The sequence below is a fragment of the Polypterus senegalus genome, chromosome 11 (genome assembly GCF_016835505.1).
Source record: "Polypterus senegalus isolate Bchr_013 chromosome 11, ASM1683550v1, whole genome shotgun sequence".
NCBI lineage: Eukaryota > Metazoa > Chordata > Cladistia > Polypteriformes > Polypteridae > Polypterus > Polypterus senegalus.
In genome coordinates, this window is record NC_053164.1 from 142,020,450 (window position 1) to 142,046,522 (window position 26,073).

At 36.8% G+C, this 26,073-nt stretch overlaps 1 protein-coding gene across 11 annotated transcripts in view; it reads right to left on the bottom strand.

Moving 5' to 3' along the window:
* Positions 1–26,073, bottom strand: part of grip1 (glutamate receptor interacting protein 1) — a 572,286-nt gene that overhangs the window by 29,751 nt on the left and 516,462 nt on the right. For all 11 annotated transcript variants that reach the window (XM_039769728.1, XM_039769724.1, XM_039769727.1 and 8 more), the window contains 3 exons: positions 22,806–22,992; positions 16,605–16,750; positions 11,474–11,554 (listed from right to left, as the gene is read on the bottom strand). In XM_039769728.1, the coding sequence (XP_039625662.1) occupies positions 11,474–11,554; positions 16,605–16,750; positions 22,806–22,992 (414 nt within the window). The remainder of the gene's footprint in view (positions 1–11,473; positions 11,555–16,604; positions 16,751–22,805; positions 22,993–26,073) is intronic.

The window sequence follows — 26,073 nt, forward strand, 5'->3', positions numbered from 1 at the left end:
TCAGTGAACAACCCGCGGTATAACTCTCTGTGAATTTTCACGTGTGTGGTATAGCGGTCTACAGCTCCTGTCAAACCCCAGTTTTAAAATAAATAATCACCGCGCTTGCGGTTTGGTGAGGGGGCGTGGTGGTTTTGTGGCTGAAGCAGTTCTCATTCGCGATGTGGCCGTTTCTCACTAGAGTGCACAGGTGAGAGACCATCTGCATTTGTGATTGTTCCTGGGGCTGCTTATCTTGATAAACAGAAGCGAAAGTCGACTAGAAGGGGAGGAAAAAGAAAGAACGGATGAGAGGTTGGGAGAGAGAAAGAGTGGGAGCGAGCGTACATGAAGTAGCTGAAGTATTCAGAGTGAAAGTCAGCTGCAAGTAGGGCGACTCCCCTGTTGGGAAGCAAGGGAGCTGCCAGGTAAAAAGGCACCGGGCTTCTTCTTGTTTTTTTAAAGAATGCTTTCTGCTGTATTTTAACCTCGTCGTTTTTAAGAAGACTTTTTTCTATTGTTTTTAACCTTCACGTTTCACTTCTGATTTTATGGATTATTTATTGGAACTTTGGAGACTGCACTTTAATTTAAACACCTTGTTTTGTTGATTGTTTTAATAAAAGCACTTTGCACTTTTTCACAATCCCCTTGCTTTGTTCTTACCGATGAGCTTAGCAGTGAGGCACATTACCGACAGTGTAGGGTTCAAGGGCTCCCCGATAGCAGATGGGAGCATACAGCAAACCTGCATCATCACAACGTGATTTTGCGTTTTTTCACTTAAATTTGAATTGATTGTTGAACAGTATGAAGGTGGCATGAGTATCCGTGACATGGCTGTTGCATACTGTTTGCCAAGAACCACGGTATCTACGATTGTGAAAAACAAAGACGTTATTAAAAAGTGAGGTTAAATTTTCATTTATTTCATCTAATTGCTTTTGTATTTATGTATTTTAGTATTAAGCAGTGTTTAAATTATTTTATACAACCCCATCAATGTATAATATTCCAATAACAGGATTTTTTTTCATTGGAACGGATTAATCATTTTCCCATTATTTCTTATGGGAAAAATTAGTTTAGTATACAGCCTGTTTGGTATAAGTCCAAGGATATGGAACGGATTAAGGACATATACCGAGGTACCACTGTGTATGTGTGTATATATATATATTTATTGTGGAGCCGACCCGGACACAGACAGGCGGACATGTTGTTTTTCACCACCACACGTATTTATTATATACACTATATACAATTATGAGGTGTCACTCAGACACAGAATAAAGTGCACAAACCCCAAACACACAGTCCTGGCCACTCAATGCCTTTTCTTCGGGCCGCCTCCACAATCTCTACTCCTTCCTCGTCCTTCTTCCACCTGACTCCAGCCCTGAATGAAGGGAGACTGCCCTTTTTATACACTCCCGGATGAGCTCTAGGTGGTTTTTGCGACACTCCCCCGTTGGCCACGCCCCAGCGTGGCAGAACTGCTGGCTGTTCTCCCGGCAGCTCACCGGGTGTCCTCCTTAATCCTGGTGTGGCGGAAGTGCTGAGGTAACAGGTCCCCAAGGCATTGGGCCGCCTCCTGGCGGTGACCACGGGCCCCTACAGGGTGGAGCTTCCATGCCCTCAACCTGTGGCCCCCAAAGCAACCAGGATGGCGGCCCTCACATGATCCAGGGTGGGCGCAGACCCACATCCGGTCCCTCACGGCGTCCCGGCCAGGTCGTTGCCCCTGGCATCCTTGACTATATATATATATATATATATATATATATATATATATATATATATATATATATATATATACATACATACTAATAAAAGGCAAAGCCCTCACTGACTGACTGACTCACTCACTCATCACTAATTCTCCAACTTCCCGTGTAGGCGGAAGGCTGAAATTTGGCAGGCTCATTCCTTACAGCTTACTTACAAAAGTTATGCAGGTTTCATTTCGAAATTCTACGCGTAATGGTCATAACTGGAACCTATTTTTTCATCCATATACTGTAATAGACTGCAGCTCGATGGCCGTGGGAGGCGGAGTTGCGTCTTCCATCATCACGCCTCCCACGTAGTTGAGTGCCTGCCCATATAAGATAAATATTCGCGGGTGAAGGACTGTGCTTAGCATATTCATAAGTAAAAATACATGAATCACAAACTGATGTTAATTATATTTTGTCCATGAATACTAATATTAAATAATTCCAAATAGTCTGTCCGCTTCCTTTCATAGCTTTTCCGATGGTTGTGCTGCTTCCAGGCATGTATTTTCGTATTAAAGCATTTAACCAATCACATTTCAGCCATCATTTGTTGTTATCTGCGATGCAGTGGCTCTTTATACTGTATTTCTGCATATTAAGATGGTTTTTATAACCATAAATTAGTTTTTGAGGGGCGGGTTGATTCAGACGGAGCAGTACTGAAGGCCTAGGTGTGAGATGCATGGTCCGCCAATGGACCAGATGATATGTAAATTTAATGAACATTACAACCCGAAAATAAACAAAACTGCAGAGAGGCCCATGATTAAATGAACAGTAAAAAAGTAAGAGCGAAGCGACGGTGACTTATTGAGGCAGGCAACTGAGACCACAATAGCACGGGACTCGATGTAGTGCGTGTTAAGTCGATCGAAAATGCGCGCTCAGATTCGAAAAAATATATCTTTTCAAGTTCTATTTGGATATAAGTAGGTTCTATTTAGTCGACAAGAAATATCTTTGGTAGGAATGTAAGTTGAATTTAGTCTTTACATTTCTATGGTGAAAAAAAATTTATGCAATGATGACTAAATTTAACTTACATTCCTACCAAAGATATTTGTCGACTAAATTAAAAATTACTTATATTTAAAATTTAAATAGAACTTGAACAGATACGATAGTTCATAATGCCCACGCAGCACTACGTGCACGTAAGAGCAGAAGTCATCCGTTTTAACAAGCAGCGTATTGCACTGATACGAAATAGCCTGCCCATTTAATTATTTATGAATGGATAGATAAATTAAGATTTTGTACAAATAATGTTTTTCATTTTTCTTCCTCGATGGATTCTGGCACGCCCAGCAACAGCTGGTTGCACCTCAAAGGGTGTGTGTATATATATATATATATATATATATATATATATATATATATATATATATATATATATATATATATATATATATATATATATATATATATAAACTGCTCAAAAAATTAAAGGAACACTTTGAAAACACATCAGATCTCAATGGGAAAAAGAAATCCTCCTGGATATCTATACTGATATAGACTGGGTAATGTGTTAGGAGCGAAAGGATGCCACATCGTTTGATGGAAATGAAAATGATCAACCTACAGAGCCCTGAATTCAAAGACGCCCAAAAATCAGAGTGAAAAAATTATGTGGCAGGCTAGTCCATTTTGCCAAAATTTAATTGCAGCAACTCAAAATTGTACGCAGCACTTTGTATGGCCCCTGTGTTCTTGTATACATGCCTGACAACATCGGTGCATGCTCCTAATGAGATGACAGATGGTGTTGTGGGGGATCTCCTCCCAGATCTGGACCAGGGCATCACTGAGCTCCTGGACAGTCTGAGGTGCAACTTGGTGGCATTGGATGGACCAAAACATAATGTCCTAGATGTGTTCTATTGGATTTAGGTCAGGAAAGTGTGGTGGCCAGTCAATGGTATCAATTCCTTCATCCTCCAGGAACTGCCTGCATACTCTCACCACATGAGGCCAGGAATTGTCATGCACCAGGAGCCACTGTACCAGCATAGGGTCTGACAATGGGTCCAAGGATTTCATCCTGATACCTAATGGCAGCCAAGGTGCCTTTGTCAAGCCTGTAGCGGTCTGTGTGACCCTCCATGGATATGCCTCCCCAGACAATCATTAACCCACCACCAAACTGCTCATGCTGAATGATGTTACAGGCAGCATAATGTTCTCCATGGCTTCTCCAGACCCTTTCACTTCTGTCACATGCTCAGGGAGAACCTGCTCTCATCTGTAAAAAGCACAGGGCACCAGTGGTGCATCTGCCAATTCTGGTATTCTATGGCGAATGCCAATCGAGCTGCATGCTGCTGGGCAGTGAGCTCAGGGCCCATAAGAGGATATGGGGCCCTTGGGTCACCCTCATGAAGTCTTTCTGGTTGTTTGGTCAGAGACATTCACACCAGTGGCCTGCTGGAGGTCATTTTGTAGGGCTCTGGCAGTGCTCATCCTGTCCCTCCTTGCCCAAAGGAGCAGATACTGGTCCTGCTGATGGGTTATGGACCTTCTATGGCCCTCTCCAGCTCTCCTAGAGTAACTGCTTGTCTCCTAGAATCTCCTCCATGCCCTTGAGACTGTGCAGGGAGACACAGCAAACCTTCTGGCAATGACACGTATTGATGTGCCATCCTGGAGAAGTTGGACTACCTGTGCAACCTCTGTAGGGTCCAGGTATCGCCTCATGCTACCAGTAGTGACACTGACTGTAGCCAAATGCAAAACTAGTGAAGAAACAGTCAGAAAAGATGAGGAGGGAAAATGTCAGTGGCCTCCACCTGTTAAACCATTCCTGTTTTGGGGGTCATCTCATTGTTGCCCCTCTAGTGCATCTGTTGTTAATTTCATTAACACCACAGCAGCTGAAACTGATTAACAACCCCCTCTGCAACTTAACTGACCAGATTAGTATCCCATAAGTTTCATTGACTTTATGCTATACTCTGATTAAAAAGTGTTCCTTTAATTCTTTTGAGCAGTATATATATATATATATATATATATGTGTGTGTGTGTACTGTATATGTATACGTGAATATATGTAGATACAGTATGTAGATATATATATATATGTGGATGTATGTGTATATATACAGTACAGGCCACACCTCCTCATTCAATGTGTTTTCTTTATTTTTATGACCATTTACATTGGTAGATTCTCAGTGAAGGCATCAAAACTATGAATGAACACATGTGGAGTTATGTACTTGACAAAAAAAGGTGAAATAACTGAAAACATGTTTTATATTCTAGTTTCTTCAAAATAGCAACCCTTTGCTCTGATTACTGCTTTGCACACTCTTGGCATTCTCTCGATGAGCTTCAACTGGTAGTCACCTGAAATAAAACCATTTACAGCTGCTGCTCCTCGCCTGTGGAACTCTTTACCTCATTACATAAAGGAGTCATCTACAATTGAACTGTTCAAAGCAAGATTAAAGACTCATTTCTATTCACTTGCATTCCATGACCTTCAGTAATATTGATGGTTTCCTCATTGTGATTATATAACATTACTTCTATTTATTATTTATTTTATTTATGTTCATATATTTTATTTCTATTTATGTTATTTTTATGTTTTCTTTTATACTATTGTTGTAAAGCACTTTGGCCACAGCATTCCTATGTTGCTTTAAATGTGCTATATAAATAAACTGAAAATGACATGTCCTCAATGTAAAAGTCCTACACTTAAACCAGAGAGAATGGAAAGTGAGAAAAAAACAAGCAATGCAGATGAATCTTAAGTGTCTAAAGCTTTCCAAGATAAGACATATAACATGTGCAACAAAGCCCAAATTATAAAGCAAAGGTGTCTGCCACTCAGGAACGCAGTGTTGTCTCCTAAAAAATCTGTCATATCTTGACAGAATCAGCCAAGGAAAAACATATCTATCCATCCAGCCATTATCCACTACAGGGTCACGGGGGTCTGCTGGAGCCAATCCCAGCCAACACAGAGCGCAAGGCAGGAAACAAACCCCCACACACCAAACACACACTAGGGACAATTTAGAATCGCCAATGCACCTAACCTGCATGTCTTTGGACTGTGGGAGGAAACCGGAGTACCAGGAGGAAAACATGCAAACTCCACGCAGGGAGGACCTGGGAAGCAAACCCAGGTCTCCTAACTGCGAGGCAGCAGTGCTACCACCGTGCCACCCACATATCCAGAAAACTAAAGCTAATGCTTTTTAATTTTTTTCCTAATATGTTTAAGTTAATTTTAAAATATATTTAAAAAAATGTTTACAATAGTTTAATTTCATGAGTGAAGACTTTCCTATATTGTATATCTAAAGAAAGGTATATGAACATTGATAAGCATACATATTCACTGATTATAAAAGTAATTTTAAGATATCACCACCACTGATTTACAGAAGAGAAAAAACAATGTTAAAAAGAAATATTACACAGTGCTATCAGTATTCTGAGCAGAAAAGTTCAACAAATTTAAAATAACTTGCCTATAATGGAAGTCTCCAACTGTGCTCATTCATATTTAGATTGCTTCCATTTACTTACTGCAGAACTTGCCATTTCGGCTCCATAAATAAAGCACTACCACAGTAACTAATCAATTTTGTGAAAATAAATTGTGCTGTTAGAACTGCCGAACACAAAAGTGAGTGGCACAAGCTTGTAAGCTCATAAACAGGACCTATCCACAAAAGTCTACACATTTACAAATGAACTTTGAAGCAGTTTTTACTAACCAGGTCAGTCAATTCACTTTTTAAAAAGAACATATTTCCAGCTACCACACCAATTTTGTTATATACTGACTGGTTGATTAGAAGGAAGCCCCTGAGGTACATCATACAGTAAGGGATTTTTCAACTGTTAGCTGAACACAGGAAACAAAAATCAGGCATTTAGATCCAAACTGTCATTTCCATTTAACTTTTCAAATCTTATAAATGGAATCTGAGAACCTTATTACAACTGAAAAAATGTGAAAAACCTATTTATTTATAGTGAAATACTTGACCATGTTTTGTTCTTTACTACTAATGAAAATTGCTTCTAAGCCCATATTGTTTCAAATGTGGATGTAATGCTGCTTAACCCAATATGCTGGCAAGATCCAATTTAACCCAATTAATCCTTAAAATTTGGTTTAAGGCTACACTGTGACCTGACTGTGATGAAGTGTAGAAGGGTGTCATACAACAGAACTAGCAAAATAAACACTTGTGTATTCAAAAAAGGAATAATTTATGAAGACAATGTTCTGTATTGTTATTTACCTACACTACGATTTTCATTCATTTTTGTTGTTTAGTGTTCTCTGTATGTTTTAATTCACCAATTTAGTCTTTGGCACTAAGCTCTTTAGATATGTTTCCATCACATCTAAATCTCATACTACCTTGCTTGCACATGCACAATTTTTGGAAGCTGTTACACATAGCCTCCAAATTGACTTCTGAAAGTGGGTTTCTTAGATTAAAAACAACTCCCTCTGCATTTTGTTCAAAAGGCTTTTTTATTTTTATGTCAGTAAATACTACAAGTGCCTGTGATGGTGCGGGTTGGCTCTATGCTGTCGCTTCGGCTTTGGGAGCTTCTTGAACCCGACATCATCGATAGTAATGGCCGGATGAGACAGCAGATGAGGACAAACACACAATACATTGCAAGGGGTAGGTACAAAAGTGAACTGTGCAGTCAAACAGTGTCTCAAAGTGCAGGAATGTTCACTAAATAAATAATCCAAAACATGAAAGGTGTTGGTGGAGGTTAAAAACAGTTCAATTAATAATCCATTAAGAACGATGATGCTAAAAACCAGAGACAGTCCAAAAAAAACAGTGAGCCCCAATGCTTTCCTTAAAACCTGGCATATCCTCCCCTTATCCTGTCCGGATCCTGCAGAAGGAGGAGATGCCCGCTGACAGGTGCAGTCAACCTTCATATCCAGGCTCTGTTCCATGCTGCCTTTTCTTGGGAGTACGCAGGGCAATCCATCAAGCTCCACACGCCTTTCCCACTGCTCACCTTCAGCCCTTGAAGAGAGATGCTTTCATTCAGGCAGTTCGTACTCTTAAGAAAGAGGTCAGTAGGAGTGTTTACCCTTTCACAGCCTCTGGCTCCCAAGGCCCTGAGGCTCACTCCATTAAGTTTGGGGGCTTTCGCTCTCTGTCTCTTTGTCTTCCATTTCCTTTTAACCTCCTTCATGTCTTGTGTCTACCTTTCTTTGTCACTGGCCAATCTGTTTTCCTTTTGATCCTTTTCGTCCTTCTCTGATCATTTTTCCTCTTTTGCACTTGCGCTTCCTTTTTAAAACAGGAATGTGGCACAGCTGTGGTAATCAGCAGCTCCTGGCGCCTACAAGTGTCATGGGTAATCCTGCAACTGTGCACCAAGTGTAGCACTGTCCGCTCCAACATCACGCACAACAACCGCTCTTGCCACTGCTAAGGGAAATGTATAATATAAAATACAGTGTGAATGTATTGTGGATGAAATATTCAGGGTAGGGTGTTCAGGACTCTGAAGTTACATTTTATGTTCACATTGTGATTTAATGCAACAGTAAAATCCACAGTAAAACTATGAACTGCTTATTGTAAATAGTCAGGCTGTGAAAATTTAAAAATGTTTTTGGTTTTTGAGCGTACTGCAATATGAATATACTTTAAAAAGACGTATGATGACAGGATGATTTGATGCGTAAATGTGAAGAAATGCACATAATGTACTTAACAGAGCTTGACCAGATATTGTTTTGTGATAGACAGATAGATAGATAGATACTTTATTAATCCCAAGGGGAAATTCACATAATCCAGCAGCAGTATACTGATACAAAGAAACAATATTAAATTAAATAGTAATAAAAATGAAAAAAATAAAAATAAAAAAGCAGACAATAACTTTGAGTAATGTTAGCATTTACTCCCCCGGGTGGAATTGAAGAGTCGCATAGTGTGGGGGAGGAACGATCTCCTCAGTCTGTCAGTGGAACAGGACAGTGACAAAAGTCTGTCACTGAAGCTACTCCTCTGTCTGGAGATGACACTGTTAAGTGGATGCAGTGGATTCTTCATGATTGACAGGAGTTTGCTTACTGCCCGTCGCTCTGCCACAGATGTTAAACTGTGCAACTTTACTCCTACAATAGAGCCTGCCTTCTTAACAAGTTTGTCCAGGCGTGAGGCGTCTTTCATCTTTATGCTGCCACCCCAGCATAAACAACATAACAACACAGGTACATATAAATTATTTATTGAAACATCAGTGGAGGAGAAATAAAATGAAAACACTAACTTTGTCTACATTTAAAAAAAAAAACACCTGAAAGAGACTCCAGATGGATCTCAACTTATTTATTGATAACTGAGCTTTTCCCAAAGACAAGGAGACTATTGTTTATGAAATACTGAGCTCTCAAATGGAACAGTGCTGATGAAGCACCCACGATGATTCAATTTTCCAACTTTGAAAAATAATAATTGGTGCAAAAGAGGTTGAAGTGTTAGAAAGCATTCATGATGCTCTTCATAAACAAAGTAGTAGTTAATTTTAAAACAGTTCTCAGCAGGACTTGTGAGGAGAGACAAAAAAAATTAATGTACTTGATGTTTACATGCTTTCCAGGATTTCAGGTATTTTATTTTACATAACATTTTGAAAACTAATTTACATCAACTACAGCAGTTAAGTCAGTTAGTAGCATGGAAGCAAGGACAGCCACGTGTTGTTCAGACACATTCGGGTTTTATTTGTCTCAATGTGAGGCACAGCAACAACACAATAGCTGCCTTCCACAAACCATAGAGGAGTTTTCACTTGAGTAGGTATTCATAGAAAAATGCAGCTCTGTATACTAACTTTTAAACCACATAACATTATTAACTTTATTCCACTATATTGAGAGATGTAATTCAAAATAATGAAAAATAAACAATACTATAAAAAGTGAAAGTAACAGACAATATGTACATGCACCAGTGCAAAATAACATATGTGATAAACAGGATCTATTAATTCACATTCATGCACTTCTGTATGCTCCTTATTAAAATGCTCCTCTCACCATAACAGAGCTAGAAGCTAAGTAAGAAAAATGATCTCTTGTAAATACATTTTAAAAAGTATTTGCTGAATACCTGGACACAGAAAAGAAAACTTTGACAAAAAATGTTTGCATTAATTTTGATGTGGAATTGCAAGATTCACAGCCTTTATGCATAGTATTTGCATAGTTTAACTTAACTATTTGTCGTATGCCAGGTATGCAGGCAGATGCTAGATACTACTTCTCTCAGTAAAAAATCTTTACTCTATTTCACTATTTCTCACTTTCCTTCATTGTTTTTATCATTCTCAGCCCTTAGCCTCTTCTGTGACACTGTGCTTTACTGGCCTGGTGTTCAGTCTTTCCATCATCTTTGCTATTTCCTAAATAAGGAGTAGATTTTAAGGACTAGATTTTCACTGTGCTGAAATTGCATAGTGATTAACTTCTTTACGTTAAATGTTCTGTTTCTAGAAAATGGTCAGACTGGAAAATCTTAAACTCTGTCAAACTGCAGCATTCAAAAAATATTCACAGGGGACCGTGACATCACATGGTTGTACTTGGGTGCTCATAAGCACTATTAATGTAGCAAATCTGTGCTATACTGAAATAAATTCCATACATGGTTCTCTGTGCAACACATTTTTTGCATTTAACACTGTGTGGTTAACATTAGGCTGATTGATGGTCAAGCACTAGCACTGTCCAAATCACTGCGGATGTTAGTCTCGATATGTTTTGCAAAAATGGGAATACAGAACTATCTTAATGAGCTTGCATCTCTAAATGAGATGACTTCATTGGGGTGTGTGTTTATTTTGCAACAGTGTGCAGTTTAGTTCAGGATGGCACCTGGCAGGGATTGATAGATCTGAAGTGGATATCAAAAGAACAGCCATTTCATAGCTGATTTTCTTTGAGAATTTGTCTCTAAAGCTAATACGAAAACCTGATCTTATCATATTCATTGTTCTTTATCATCACAGGTTATTGTGACATCTAAAATTATTATATAATTAAAGTATACATAAATCATGTTATTTGTTCATAACTTTCTTTTAAATCTTCCCAGTTTATTGTTTTTTTTTTTATTTTAATTGAGAATTTTGACTTTCATGTGTTTTTCTATTATTTGGTGTTATTAATATTTGATATTAGTTTGAATGTAAATGTCATTTATTACTAAAACATGAAAAACATTTCTGTTTTAACGATGTGTTTACATAGATTGTTGTAGACACGGAACACATATGAAATGTATGCATTTCAAGTGATGATATATATTAATTACCCTCTACAACTCCAGGAAATTCACTCCAAGATAAACACTGAGAATCTTCTTTGTGAATTGAGCTGCCGTGGGTGGGTGGGTGTGTGGGGGTGTGTGTGTGTGTGTGGGGGAAGTTTGGAGGAGATGGGATAGCAGGCTGCTTGCTGCTTGTGTCGACACATTTACAACACAAAAGACACTGACGGAGAGGTGTGAAGGGATTTAAGATGGGCTGGGATTACAAGTTTTTTCATAGGCTTTGGTAATTCTAGTGTTAAGCAAATGAATGGTTTCCTTAGGAAAACTAGTTCTTTTATACTTAACAATGAATACCTTGTGATCAGTTAATTTAATTTACAAAAAGTAAATTACTTTTATGAAAGTGGTACTCACAGCTAATGGTTATCCCGAGCTCCACTCCAGGCCTCTTTGGTAACTTCACATGAAATGTCCCACTACTTGGTATGACAGACTCTAGTGGAGGAGGAGAGAAATAACCCATGAACAAGCTTCATTTGTAGTTTAGGCAAGGTACTTAAAAGTACAAGAAGCAGTTGACTGTTGTACTACTTTAGGAAGAAGAATGCATGCAACATTGTAAAGATATTTACTAAGAAATTTAGCACTGACATAAAACTTAAGCAAAAAAAGTAGTCACAAAATAGAAAAAAGTGGTCATGATAGTATAAGATTTAAAATTAAACACTGAAAGGGAGGCACATTATTATAATTTCTAATTTAAAATTTTAGAAGATATTAATATACAGGCTTTCTAACACCAAGGAAAACCTCTAGCTTCTTTTAGGGAATTCCCAAGAACTCCTTGCCCAACTGAGAGATATGATCTTCTGTATATGTCCTAGGTTTGCCTTTGAGTATAAAAATGAAATATTTTTAATGAATACTTTGTAGAAGACACAAAGGGGTATTTCTAAATAGATTCCCAAAACACTGTCTGCTTTCCATTTAGAACAGAATTGTTTCTACTCCGATGTTCTCCTGGATTATTAAGACTGTCACTTTGTTATATACCATGATTTCAACATCTCATAAGAATTTAATTTCAGCCACTTTTACCTGCAACATCATTTATCAGTTGACCAGTAAATTCAAAACTCAAAGCATTTAGCTACTGCATAACAACCATAGTCATGTAGAACAATCACAATGATACTACTGCTGCATCCATCCTCCAGCTAATCTCACAATTATCTTTACCTTCACTTATGAGCAAAACCCAGGAGGGACTTGGAACACTTGGCTGCCAACTGTTCAATGCACACTAGAGATCACATTCAAATGAGTCCAGTAAGACATCATCATATTCACATACAACCACCTGAATGATATATGTATGAAATAGCAGCTACTATATAGAGATATGTGGATGTAGTGTAAGATTCAGAATATCCTCTGTGTGGTAGATGGATGATGCTATATGTGTCAGATGAAGTTTAGCGTCAGCGAATGTGACAGAGAAACCTTTTGAGTTTCATATAAAATTAAGGGAATCTAGCTTACAGTTGCCACACATGAAAAGAACCGATTGAAATATCAAGTATATCTAGAGACAGTGATCACTAAATACAAAGATCAAATCCTTCCTTAAATCACTTAACCATCACAAAACCTTCAAGTAGTGCCTCAATGCTGTGCCTTCCAGGTCTATTTTCATCTGATTCCAACATTCCCTTTTAGGTGCACTGGGCATCACATCATCACAAACCTATTTTTATACTTTTTCAACAGATGATACTTAGGAATTTTTATGGGTTGTGAACAAACAAAGCACATTAAATTCAGTGGAAAATCCATTACAGTCGAAAGTGGATCAAAAATAATACAAAGGGCATGTATGGCAGTGTTCAATATGCGTCGAAGCTGTACAAAAATATGACATCTTGCTCAATTGAAAGAATCCTAACTCACCTATTCTAAGTCAGTGGGTAACTGATGTTATACTGTATACGATTTGAAACTGGAAAAAATCAAACTCGCACTTAGAGGATCTATACAAACCTTTTTCAAAACCTGGGAGAATCTAATCAATAACATTTTAGAATAAGCATTTAAATTGAGGAAGCAGGTTCTCTCCCCTGTATTACTCCATTTATCTTTATTCATTTATTATTGTATCTATTCACTTGTCTTTACTAGCATAAAGTTTTACACTGTTGGCCTAGCTCTCTCTCTCAGGGGTGGGGGTTAATTTGTTTCAAACCTTTTTCTTTCTTTCTTTTTTTTTTTTTTTGGAAAACTCGATTTATGTGTATGGAGTGTTATTTGATTTTAATAGATTCAATAAAATAAAAAAAAAATGACATATGGAAAATATTTTGTTTTTGTAAAGTTATGTCACTTTACTAAAACTCTTCACATTTCTGAGATGTAAAGATGCCATTTTAGGACATCTGGATTAGTTGTGAAAATACAAACCAACCTAAATGAAGAGTAATATCAACTAAAGTTAATGGCAGGTTGAAAACTGACTTGAAAAGCATGGAAAGGTATACATTTTTAGAATGTGTACAATAAAGTTTCATTCTGAACAGATTACATTTATAGTACTTCTACAGACACAAAGACATTGTAAAGGTTAACACCGGCAACTTCCTGTGTCACATAAGAATTATTACTACTATTGTTATACAGATTTATTTAGCAAACTAGATGCACAAACCTCAGTACAATTGTTTTAGCTGTAGCACTGATAAATCGAGTACTCCTGCAATTTTGGAGTATACAGTCCATCACATAAACTACAATGCCGGAATACATTAAAATGTTTTCATTCTTTTAAGGCTATAAACACTATCAACTAACAAGTTCCAAATGTTTTTCTTTGATAAACCTAAAAAATGAATTGGAACCAGCTCAATGAAGTTAAGGAAACAGATCAAATGGGACATAATATCGTAACTTTCTCAAGCAGATGGCTGTTAATTTGTGGGATTCACCTTCCAAGATGGGCAACAGGCACATGCACACTTGACTATAGTAAGCATACTGTGCAATTTCTTAAGTTTTTTTTATTTATTTATTCACAGTTGTGTCAGGATTTTATTTTGGCAGGTACCTGCTTAGTTACATTGCATTTATTATTTCTTAATCACCATCTTTTTGTTCTTTTCAGTGTTTCTGGCAAATGAATGAGAGTCTGTATAAGTAAATAGAGAACTATGGACCACACAGATGGGGGCATGACGACTCGGATGGCCAAGAAAAAAAATCGGAGGAGGAGGGACTGTGTGGGAAGGAAAGGGTTAAAGGTGGATGAGGCACTGGAGAAACAACCCCACCTGCAGATTTCCAACAGATGAATGCAGGATCACTACAGAAAAAGGTAAAAAGGTTTACCCCCATTAGACAGCTGATTTTTTTTTTTTCTTGTGGTAAATATGGGAGATAGTTTGGTTGGCCTGAAGAAGAGATGTTAGTCGATCATTTCCTTTAAGTATCGGTCTCAGCATCCCTGTGACTAATAACCATTAAAATACAACAGAAGTTTATAAAAGACTTTTAAAGGACAAAACTCCCTATATTATTAGTTAAAGTATATTAATGAATTATTTTAAATGTATTGTACTGTTTTTAATGTTGGGGACACAGTGTAGCACAGAATTGTGTAAATAGTTTAAATTAATTTTTTTTTCAGTACAATAGCAAAAGTTAAATGTGGCTATATTTGTTTTTAAATTTAATCAAGTTGTTTGTAGCACTTAGAATATTTGCTTTTTACTGACCTCACATTATTGTATGTGTGTGCCCATGAGCATTTGATTTACACAAAACTGCTATATTTAACAGTTTATTCAGATGAACAAGGTATTTGCTGATCTAAATCTACACAATAAAGTTCTCAAGCATATTAATTAGTCTTGAAGTATAGAGTTTCTACTCTTCAAGATCAACACGAATTACTTGAGGTTGTATGGGCATCTCCAAAAGTAATTGATTTGGGCAAATAATACCAAAGAGATTATACTGTTTCTTTTGAATGGCCTTTTTTAGGTCAATACATCTTTTATTAAAGGCTGCAATCTGGTAATTAAGAAAGGAAAATCTGGTGTTACCTTTTCAGCCTAATTAGACAACATTTTAATATTCATATAATTATCTTCCGTTTGGTATATATAATATTTGGTTATGTTACTTCATCTTAATCATTCTTATTTTCAATTCACACAGTAAATATGATAGTAATTTGCCAATAAAAATAAATGGTTATTACAATACTTGTTTTAACTAATTGTTGCACATATAATGATAATTTAACTATATAATAACTGTTTGAGTGAGAACCATAATAGACACTTTAAAAAGTATAGTGGTGCCTTGTGCTTCGAACAATTCTATCTTTGAATGTTCCAGAGTTCAACTGTTAAATTTGAGAAAAATTTGATCTGGGGTTCGAACTATACTTCTACGTTCAAACAGTGAGTGCAATGAAAAAATACAGCAACAGATGTCATTTACACACTGAGCATAAACGGCATCTGTTGTGCACCCAGATTGTCTCTTGCACTCGCTGTGAAAGCACCTCCTGAGGTACACTCATGTGTGTTCAGTACTTTTTTCACTTTATTTTTCACGTGTTTAGTTATATACATATATATATATATATATATATATATATACATATATATATATATATATATATATATACATATATATATATACATACATATATATATACATACATATATATATATATACATACATATATATATACATACATATATATATATATACATATATATATATATATATATATATATATATATATATATATATATATATATATATATATATACATATATATATATATATATATATATATACACACACATATATATAGATATATATATATATATATATATACACACACACACACACACACACACACACATATATATATATATATATATATATAATTCCTATTTTGTTAATTATGGCATCCAAAACGAGTGTGGAAGCAATAAAGCATATGAGGAAGGTTGTAGTATTGATGATTGAGGTGAAAAAGGAACTTATAGGGAAGCATGCTGATGAAAGGTGACTCCTTTTCCAAACATTAACCTTTCTCTTCATCTCCACCAGGCATACAGGACATCAGCACTCCTTACTAAGTGCAGTAAATACAATTTTCATTTTATTATACAGTATATACATACTTTATTATTTTCATGTTTTAATGTATTATTCAGGACATTTAATTGCGTTACTTTTACCAAAAATTATGTGTATTTGCTGTTTAAGTTTATTGAAATGGGTAACCTTTAGGATCTGGGAACAGATTAATTCACTTTCCATTATTTCTAAAAAGGGAAAATTGATTTGGACTTCGAAAAATTCAGAGTTCAAATGGTCTCCTGAAATGAATTAAGTTTGAAGTATGAGGCACCACTGTATAATTATAGTCAAATTTACCATGTTTGTTTATATTGTATCTCATAAGAATAAAATTTAATTTCTCCAATTTGAAAAAAGTAAGGAATTATAAGTCAACATTCTTTTGGATTACCTGCCACATCAAACTCTATCTCTATGGTGACCTTGCTGGTAATGCCAGAATCTCGAAGCAACTGATTGGTCTCTTCAAGAGTGCTATCTTCTGTTGGGATGCCATTAATTGCTAGGATTCTATCTCCAACCTGCAATATCCCACACCTGCCAGAAAAACAGAAACACAAGCCTCAGGATGAGAGCATTTTAGAAGTAAAATAGATACAGATGCCATAAACTTGAGCCTTTTGCTTTTTTAAAAAAGCTTTGCATTTTAGAAGAAAATACTAACTGTTGAGCAAAACATGGAAACCACAATGTTGTTTTGGAGAGTCTATTAATTACTACAACTGAATACACTATCTGCTTCTGGAAAAGAAGGGTGAATATATATAAAATACTAGTAAAATACCCGCGCTTCGCAGCGAGGAAGTAGTGTGTTAAAAGAAGTAATGAAAAAGAAAAGGAAACATCTTGAAAATAACGTAACATGATCATCAATGTAATTGTTTTGTCACTGCTATGGAGTGTTGCTGTCATATACAGTATATATATATATATATATATATATATATATATATATATATATATATATATATATATATATGTATATATATATATATATATACTAATAAAAGGCAAAGCCCTCACTCACTCACTCACTCACTCACTCACTCACTCACTCATCACTAATTCTCCAACTTCCCGTGTGGGTGGAAGGCTGAAATTTGGCAGGTTCATTCCTTACAGCTTCCTTACAAAAGTTGGGCAGGTTTTATATCGAAATTCTACGCGTAATGGTCATAACTGGAAGCAGTTTTTCTCCATTTACTGTAATGGAGATGAGCTTCAACGCCGTGGGGGCGGAGTTTCGTGTGACATCATCACGCCTCCCACGTAATCACGCAGTACATAGAGAACCAGGAAGACCTGAAAAAAGCGCTGAAGAAAACATGCATTATATAATTGAGAAGGCAGCGAAACAATAAGAAGCGAGCGAGTGACATATACAACCATATTCATGAGTTCTGCTACTTCGGAAACAAAGCACGATGTAAACCTACACTTTAAAGTAAGTTCATAGACAGGCTGCCGCTGGCGTTTGTAATTTAGTGCCTGCCCATATAAGGCCGTCCGTCAGCGGCAATCCAATAGCAAACTGCCACGGGTAAATATTCACGGGTGAAGGACTGTGCTTATGGAGAGGAAGATGAGATGGCCAGGGTGGTGTTTGGCACAAACTCAGCGAAACTGCGAGAGAAAGTTTTAAGTGCCAGGACTAAGGTAACATTAAATACAGCCATGGACATAGCAGGAGATGGCACCAGCACAGCTGGGAACCTTCGATGCATGTACACCGAGAGGCTCACGTGAACTGACGCAGTACAGAGATAAAAGGCAACAGTTCAAAAGAGCGCTGAACAAAAACCAAATTACACAATTGAAAAGGCAGCAAAAAATATGAAGCGTCTCATACATACAAGCATATTCATAAATCCAACTACTGCGGAAACAAAGCACACGTTGGAAAAAGTCAATGTCCCGCTAAAGGAAGACAGTGTAAAAAAAACCTGTGCATTCAGTGTGCCAGGTCTCAGATAAAGAAGAAGAAGAGCTGTTTATTGATGCAGTAAGAAACGAATCGATGAATGAAACCTGTCATCTTTACAACGATTGACAAACACGGAATGTAACATGAACACAACACATCCTACAAATACGAACCTGATTGAAAGAAATAATGATAATCAAATCCTTGATGACAGCAACACTCAGTAACACTCACAAAACAAATACTGTATATTGACAGTCATGTTACGTTATTTTTAAAATGTTCCCTTTTTTTTCTAGCTTTTTTAACACACTACTTCTCCGCTGCGACGCAGGCACCACCTTAGTTTGAGAAGAAGTCTGAAAAAATATGAGGTTAACACAGAAAAACATCACCAATTCAAGCTTTATGAATAATCGATTCGCCATCAATAATTGTTTTGGTAAAGCCATCCTCCTTCCATTGTATAATTTTTCCGCCAATAGCCATGATTAAATGAACGGTAATAAAGAAAGAGCAAAGCGAGGGTGACTTATTTAGGCAGGCATATATATGACAGCAACACTCATGACAATGTCAATCATGTTACGTTATTATTAAAATGTTTCCTTTTCTTTTTCATTACTTCTTTAACACACTACTTCTCCGCTGCGAGGCGCGGGGATTTTGCTATATATACAATATATGAATGACCTCCAAAGAGCGCTGAGACTTTTGATATCATGAACGTGTCTGCAAAACTGTGGTCTCCTGCCCAGCAAAAGTCGAACAGCCAGCGCTGCATAGCTGTGCCGGCCTTTGAGACGCTGACTGCGCTTCTGCCTTAAGTCAAAGTGAGCAGTTTTAATTTTTTTCATCCTCCCCCTGCGCTATAGCCCAGACAAGTGCAAACACGGGACCCCTTTTCTACACCACGGAAAAATAATATTAAGGCGATTCACACTTTCTTTTGCATATACGATTATGAGATCCTCACCTCGGATTATGAAGACACGCACACGAGTGGAGGACTGACAGTGTCATCACAGCTGATTAATGGCGAGGACGTCTCACCAGTCTACACAAGACCCAACGCAACTGTCCCCAAAAGGCGATCATAACGTCAGCGAACACATCTCTATACTATATAAAAGAAAAAGGCAACTTTCCTTTCTTTACACCTTTTATCCCAAACCAAAGCCTTTCTCTCTTAACAGTGCAGAGGACACAAAACTAATTTTCTTTAAATGCCGGTAAGGCACATTACCAGAGGCACAAATTTGAACGTTCACATAGAAAATGTAATTTCTATACCACAGCCGTCGTGTAGCGCCTTTCAAAAGGGATCTACTACCGAGAGATGATCCATATACATTTTAGCTGCTGTTAGTTACTCACCTGTTGTGTTACACCGTCTTTAAAATGTAGTTTACCTGAAACCACTCCAGTAGTGCTCAATGTACCTGTACTTCTTAAAACGTTAATGTTTTACTGTTTAATAACTTATAGACTATATTTTATTATTTTTCCCTTGCACTCAGTGACCAAAGCTATACACACACATATAGACACATACAAACATACACACAAGTATATGTATGTGTATATATATGTATGTATGTGTATATATATATATATATATATATATACATACACACACATACATACACACACACACACACACACACACACACACATGCATGCATGCATACATACATACACACATATATATATATATAATTTGTGCGTGTGTATGTATGTATGTGTGTGTATATATGATGTAGAAGGGTATGTATATATATATGTGTATATGTAGATATGTATATAGATATGTAGATATGAAGATATGTATGTGTATATATATGTATGTATGTGTTTGTGTGTGTGTGTGTGTATATATATATGACAGCAGCAATCCAAGCTGTGAGAAAACACTAAAAAGGAGGCGTGTCAGACGTTGTGGTACATTTTCTGATGCAGGTAGACGAAAAAAACTTTGTGACGCTGCCGCCAAATACACAAAACAATTACTTTGACAATCATGTTACATTATTTTTAAAATGTTTCCTTTTCTTTTTCATAACTTCTTTAACACATGTCATCGCTGCGCGGGTATTTTGCTATATATATATATCACAGCGACACTCATAACAGTGACAAAACAATTACATTGACAATCATGTTACGTTATTTTCAAAATGTTTCCTTTTCTTTCTCTTTCCTTCTTTAACACACTACTTCTCCGCTGCCAAGCGGGTATGTATGTGTATATATATATATATATATATATATATATAGATAGATCTATATATAGATAGATCTATCTATCTATCTATCTCTATATCTATCTATCTATCTATCTATCTCTATAGATAGATAGATAGATAGATATGAGAACAACACTCATATCAATGACAAAACAATTACATTAACAATCAAGTTACGTTATTTTCAAATTTTTCTTTTCTTTTTCATTTTTCTTTAGCACTACTTCTCCTGCTGCTGGTATTCTGCTAGTATATATATATATATATATATATATATATATATATATATACACTAGCAAAATACCCGCGCTTTGCAGCGGCTAAGTACTGCATTAAAATTTTTATTAAGAAGAAAATTAAACCTTTTTAAACTGAGGGAAAATATGCCAATAATTATTTGTTAAGGATCTCTTTGTATACCACGTTTTCAGTTCGGCCCTCCGGTTGTAACATGACCAAGCTGTGTGCTGAGCTTACTCTTGAGCATGTAACTTACAGTTGGCCATGTGAACAGTAATCTTGTCTCAAATCTCACAGCTTGGATTGCTGCTGTCATAATCGCTTTGAGTTTCATGGTTTGCTTCAATTACGACAGTATTTGCAGGATTTGTTGTGTTGAAGTGACATTTGGCATCTGTCAAGCGTTGTAAGCACACAACCAATTTCATCGATAAAATCACATCCAGCTTTTGAGAGTTTAAACATTCATAAACATCACAGTGTCCACTACTGAAATTGTCACCAGTCAATCTAAGATATTTAAGAGGGATTGCCGGTTTCGAAAGGTGTAAAATATTTGGCCATTTCGGTAAACTTGAAAGCGACAACCGAACAATTCAGCGGCAGCCATCAACTCACATGCAGAACCATAGGTGTAAGGCTTAAGCATTTCACTCTTATAGTGCTCCTGTGTAGTATAATTATCTCCTGTACCGTCATCAGTCCACACCTTGAACCTGTCCCAGTCATTCAATACATAAGACAGAATGTTCCTCCGGATATCAAGAGTGAGCCGGATATGGCCGTGCAATATGTAACAAAGAGAATGGAAAAGGTAGGTGCAATCTCCAGGCATGGAAACCACTCGGTAAGTGACAGTTCTTTGATCGATAGTGATCACCTCGATAGACAAGGTAATGGGGGTTGGAATGATAAAGGAAATGGGTACCTGAGCAATGTAAAGTAAATCTAAAATACCTACACAATAACTATATTCGTAATAAAGGAAAAATAAAACGGCGGAGAAGCCGTGGATTAAACAAAAAGGCTGTAGTTATCAATAGGGAGACGTGAATCCCGTGGCGAAGCAAGGAAGGGAATGTAGAGACTGGAGCGACGGACGGCCTTATATAGGCAGGCAGCCAACAACGTGGGAGGCGTTGGGATGGGGGACCCAATGCCGCCTCACACGGTGACTGAGCTGCAGGCTATGGACGTATATATGTACGTAAGTAGGATTCAGTTAGCGTTGGGAACCCGCGTACCACATTTTTTGAAGATGGGCCCATAAGTAACAAAGACTGTTGAAAAGTTCAATATGGCGGCCGACAGTGGCATCATACCATCGGAATAAGTACGTACATCGGTTTCGGTTAGCGCAGGGAAGCCGCCTACCAAGTTTCATGAAGATGGGGCCATAAATAAGAAAGTTCAACCCTGCCGGACGTTGTCGACTGTTATGACCGTTACGTGTAGAATTTCGAAATGAAACCTGCTTAACCTTTGTAAGTAAGCTGTAAGGAATAAGCCTGCCAAATTTCAGCCTTCTACCTACACGGGAAGTTGGAGAATTAGTGATGAGTCAGTGAGTGAGTGAGTCAGTGAGGGCTTTGCCTTTTATTAGTATAGATCACCATACAGATTAAGATTGTTCATTACTTTACTTTTTTAACATAAAATTATGTTATAGTCGATTGCTAAATGCTTCACAAAGTTTTTTTCCCTAATAAAGAAAATAACAGCTACATAAATAAAAATACAATCGACCATATGTAATTGCAACAAGAATACAAAATTTAGAGAAGACAGAAAAAAATGAAGCTTCAAAACCTAAAATAAAAGGCAGTTACAGAATACAATATGGAAGAAGAGACCTTTCAGCCTAGACACAACTGGTAGAATTGTCTTATAGTTATAAAAATAAAAAAATGTAATATACTGTACCAGACTTAAGATAAACAACTCTTAAAAATTCAATATAATAAAATAGGTATACTAGGTTATCTCAAAAACATGCTTTCAGACAATATACTTCTAATCATAATATCAGCACTAGTTTATATCTGGCCAATCTTTACAAAACAAAGTTAAACACTCTAATGCAAATAAATATTTCCACACCTAAAAAGCCCAAATTAGAGAATGAATAATACGGGGTAATTTTAAATACAATACGCTTTAAACAGTAGTTGAAAAATCTCACCTTTCAGCGGGACTGTCAGGGTCCATATAGGCAATCAATGGTGGAGATGAAAGGGTTTCAGTAGCAAACACTCCACCCTGTAGCTGGATACCAAAGCCAATGACAGGATCACTCACAAGAACAACTTCGGTAGTTTCTGTATGGACAACCTGCCCAGCAAGGCCTAATGTGCTGGAGGCTAAAGACACTGTAACATGAAGCAAGGGAAAAGATTACGGTTCAGTAATGGTTTTCAGTAAAATGTACATGTACTTAGTTGTACTATAGATAGTGTAAGTGGCTAAGGACCATGTCTGCTGATCCCTTGGACTGAGTAATGTTCTGATTCTCAGAAGAACTAGGCAGAAAAATTCTTTACTGAAAACTTTATCACATGTTTCAAAACATTACCACTGTAGCAAGATTAGTACCTTTCATATCTTGCCAAAACAGCTGCTATAATTGTTGAAATTGTTTGGAAACAGAAATGAACTAAAATGTGGTAAAGCTTTGCATGAAAACTGAAAATAACTGTAGTAACCAGTTACTACAATCTGACAAGGGGCATATGGGGTGGGCAGGGTGAGTTTTATTAACACTAGAATTCCTGAAGCCTACTGCCCCATCTAATGTCTTGAAGGAGCTCAACTGCTTTAGGTATGTGTTCAGCATTTCTTGAATTTCTCACATTTCCTTTCATCCTACACTTACCCAGATCTTTGTAGACACGGAACACACATGAAATGCATGTATTCCAAATAACAGTATACTGTATTATTTACCCAATACGGCTCCAGGCACACCACATGCAGATAAGGAGCCTAGGCTTGAGCTGGGAGAACTTTTTGCCCACGAGCTGAGCTCCGTCAAGGATGGGGGATGGGACAGCAGGCTGCCTGCACTACTTGACGCATTTACAAAACAAAAGATGCTGATGGTAGGGAAGGGTTTTAAGGTGGGCCATGATTACGAGTTTTTTTGTAGGCTTCAGAAATTCTATTGTTAAGGTAGTTCATGCCAGTGGTTAACAAAGTAAATGCAATGCACTATTGGGTGTACCTGAATGTCACAAAGTGAGATACATTTTAACATGTGACTATGTATACTTTAGTAAATGGATCTGGAATATAGCACTTGAAGCATCCAACTGGAAATTCATTATTAAATTCTTGCCATAACACTTAATAAAAAAGAAATCCCCGAATTTAACCTAATTTCCATAACAAAAAAGCTACAATACATTCAGCTGTGACTAATACATTTCAAATATCCTCCAGTGCATTTCCCACTAGTATCTTTTCACAGACTGACACACTGTGATGCTATGGACTATAGTAAATAGGGATAGTGGGGACCCAGCATCAGTACTGTCTACAAAAACACATCTTGTAATACAAAAAACCTTAAGATGTATGCTAGAGAGAGAAACTCCTGTAGCAAAAACGTGTCACACAGTCTACAAAAAAATAAAAAAGTTTTCCCTATCAATAATTATCTCCTGCCAATCACATTCAGTCTTTTTCAATACTGCAAACACTCCTGCTTATTGTCTCCTGACTCCCTACTCAAAACTTCCTTCCACCGCACCTTCCTTTTTCTTCTAACTTCTCCTGTCACTCATCTCCTAAGAGGTGTGTCTGCTCCTCACAGAACAGAAGCCCTTCTGCCAGTCCTATCACTTACAGAGCATTTCACCCCTTCTGCTCTCATACAACGCATCACAAGCTGCCTGCATGTCACAATACTGTATTAACTAAAGATAATAGATTTTAAAAAGAAAATTACAATGCAGAAGAACATTAAAATTAATACAGAATAACATTATTGTCAGTGGTTTCCATATTTGACACATTTTTCAATTTTGTCGACATCACGCTTTATATCATTCACCGCTGTTCTTCCTACTCCACAAACTGAAGATATACTTGGAGCGCTTTTGCTGTTTTGTAAATGTTTAAAAATTAATTTTTTTGTGACAATTCCAAATCCACACGCCTATGTTTATCGGCCATAACAATGTATACTGTAGTAGCTTAATTATAACAAAAGAGAAAAAGCTACAAAACTCTATTAAAGCTGAAGGTATGTAACTGACACTGATTTCAAAATGTGCCATGAAACACTAGCATAAGGGAGAGTTGTTCCAATGTGCAGAGCTCGTAGAATATTGTGCGTCAGTAGTAACAGGTAGATGATGGCATGTGCAATGTTTTTTTTTTTTTCCTCCCCCTGACGGTTAATGGAAACTGACAGTTAATTGAGTGATGGATAATCAAGGTTTTATTGTACAACAAATGGCCACAAAACAGCAATAAGTAAATAAAATATAATCATTGTACTACCATAGTTCCAGTTTTGGGGCACACACTGGCCATGTCACAAACCAGCAGTGTGAGACTGGCTCCAGGGGCAACTGGAGTATGTCTTATTTCCCATGTATTTGTGCATAAGCTTCATACTTTTTTCTCCCATCAAGAAGAAACACCTTGTAAATAAATAGTAATAAATCTTTATTATTATTATTATTATTATTTATCAGAGTCTTATTCTGACATGAGGAGCGGGAGGGCATCTTTAAGGCTTGTATTGGATTGCAGCTGGGCACATGGGTAATTATTCCTGTAAAACAGTCATGCCAGCTCACTGGGATCATCGTTATATATCTGGTGATAGTAATATTCACATTATGTTTAGCTAATGTACCCTTCAAATGAACAGGCTTCTATTTATTTATTTATTTACTTATTTATTTCAAATGTACATAGGATGGAAATCCAGATGGAATACTGTACTGAATGGGTTGTGACATCATACATGCATGAAGCAGATTAGCAGCAATCTTACAGTTGGTATGCAGGAAAATTCTATGCATGGCTGCTAAAGCTGTATAATGTCATACTGGTCTTGCAAAACGTGATGGAGCAATTGGTTAAAAAAAATGTCCCTAAGCTTGCTGCAAAGTGAATTTCCAGGAAAATATTCAGCAAACACAGCATATTCACTGCAAAAAATTTTTTGGCAAATTTCACCAATCATAGTTACTGTTTGCCAGTACAGATTTATGGACTGTAAAGAGCAATGCCTTTGCACATGGATAATGTACCATTATTTAAACCTACTTAAACAATTGTGACATTATCAGAACATGATGTTTTTTGCAAAGGCAATTAGCAATTAAACTGCAAACTTAAGTGATTGTTGAAGAGAGCTGATGGAATATATGGTTTTGTATAGTGATAGAATGGGAAGGGTTAACAGTTTTGGTTTCTTGGAGTGTGTTTTTGTGATC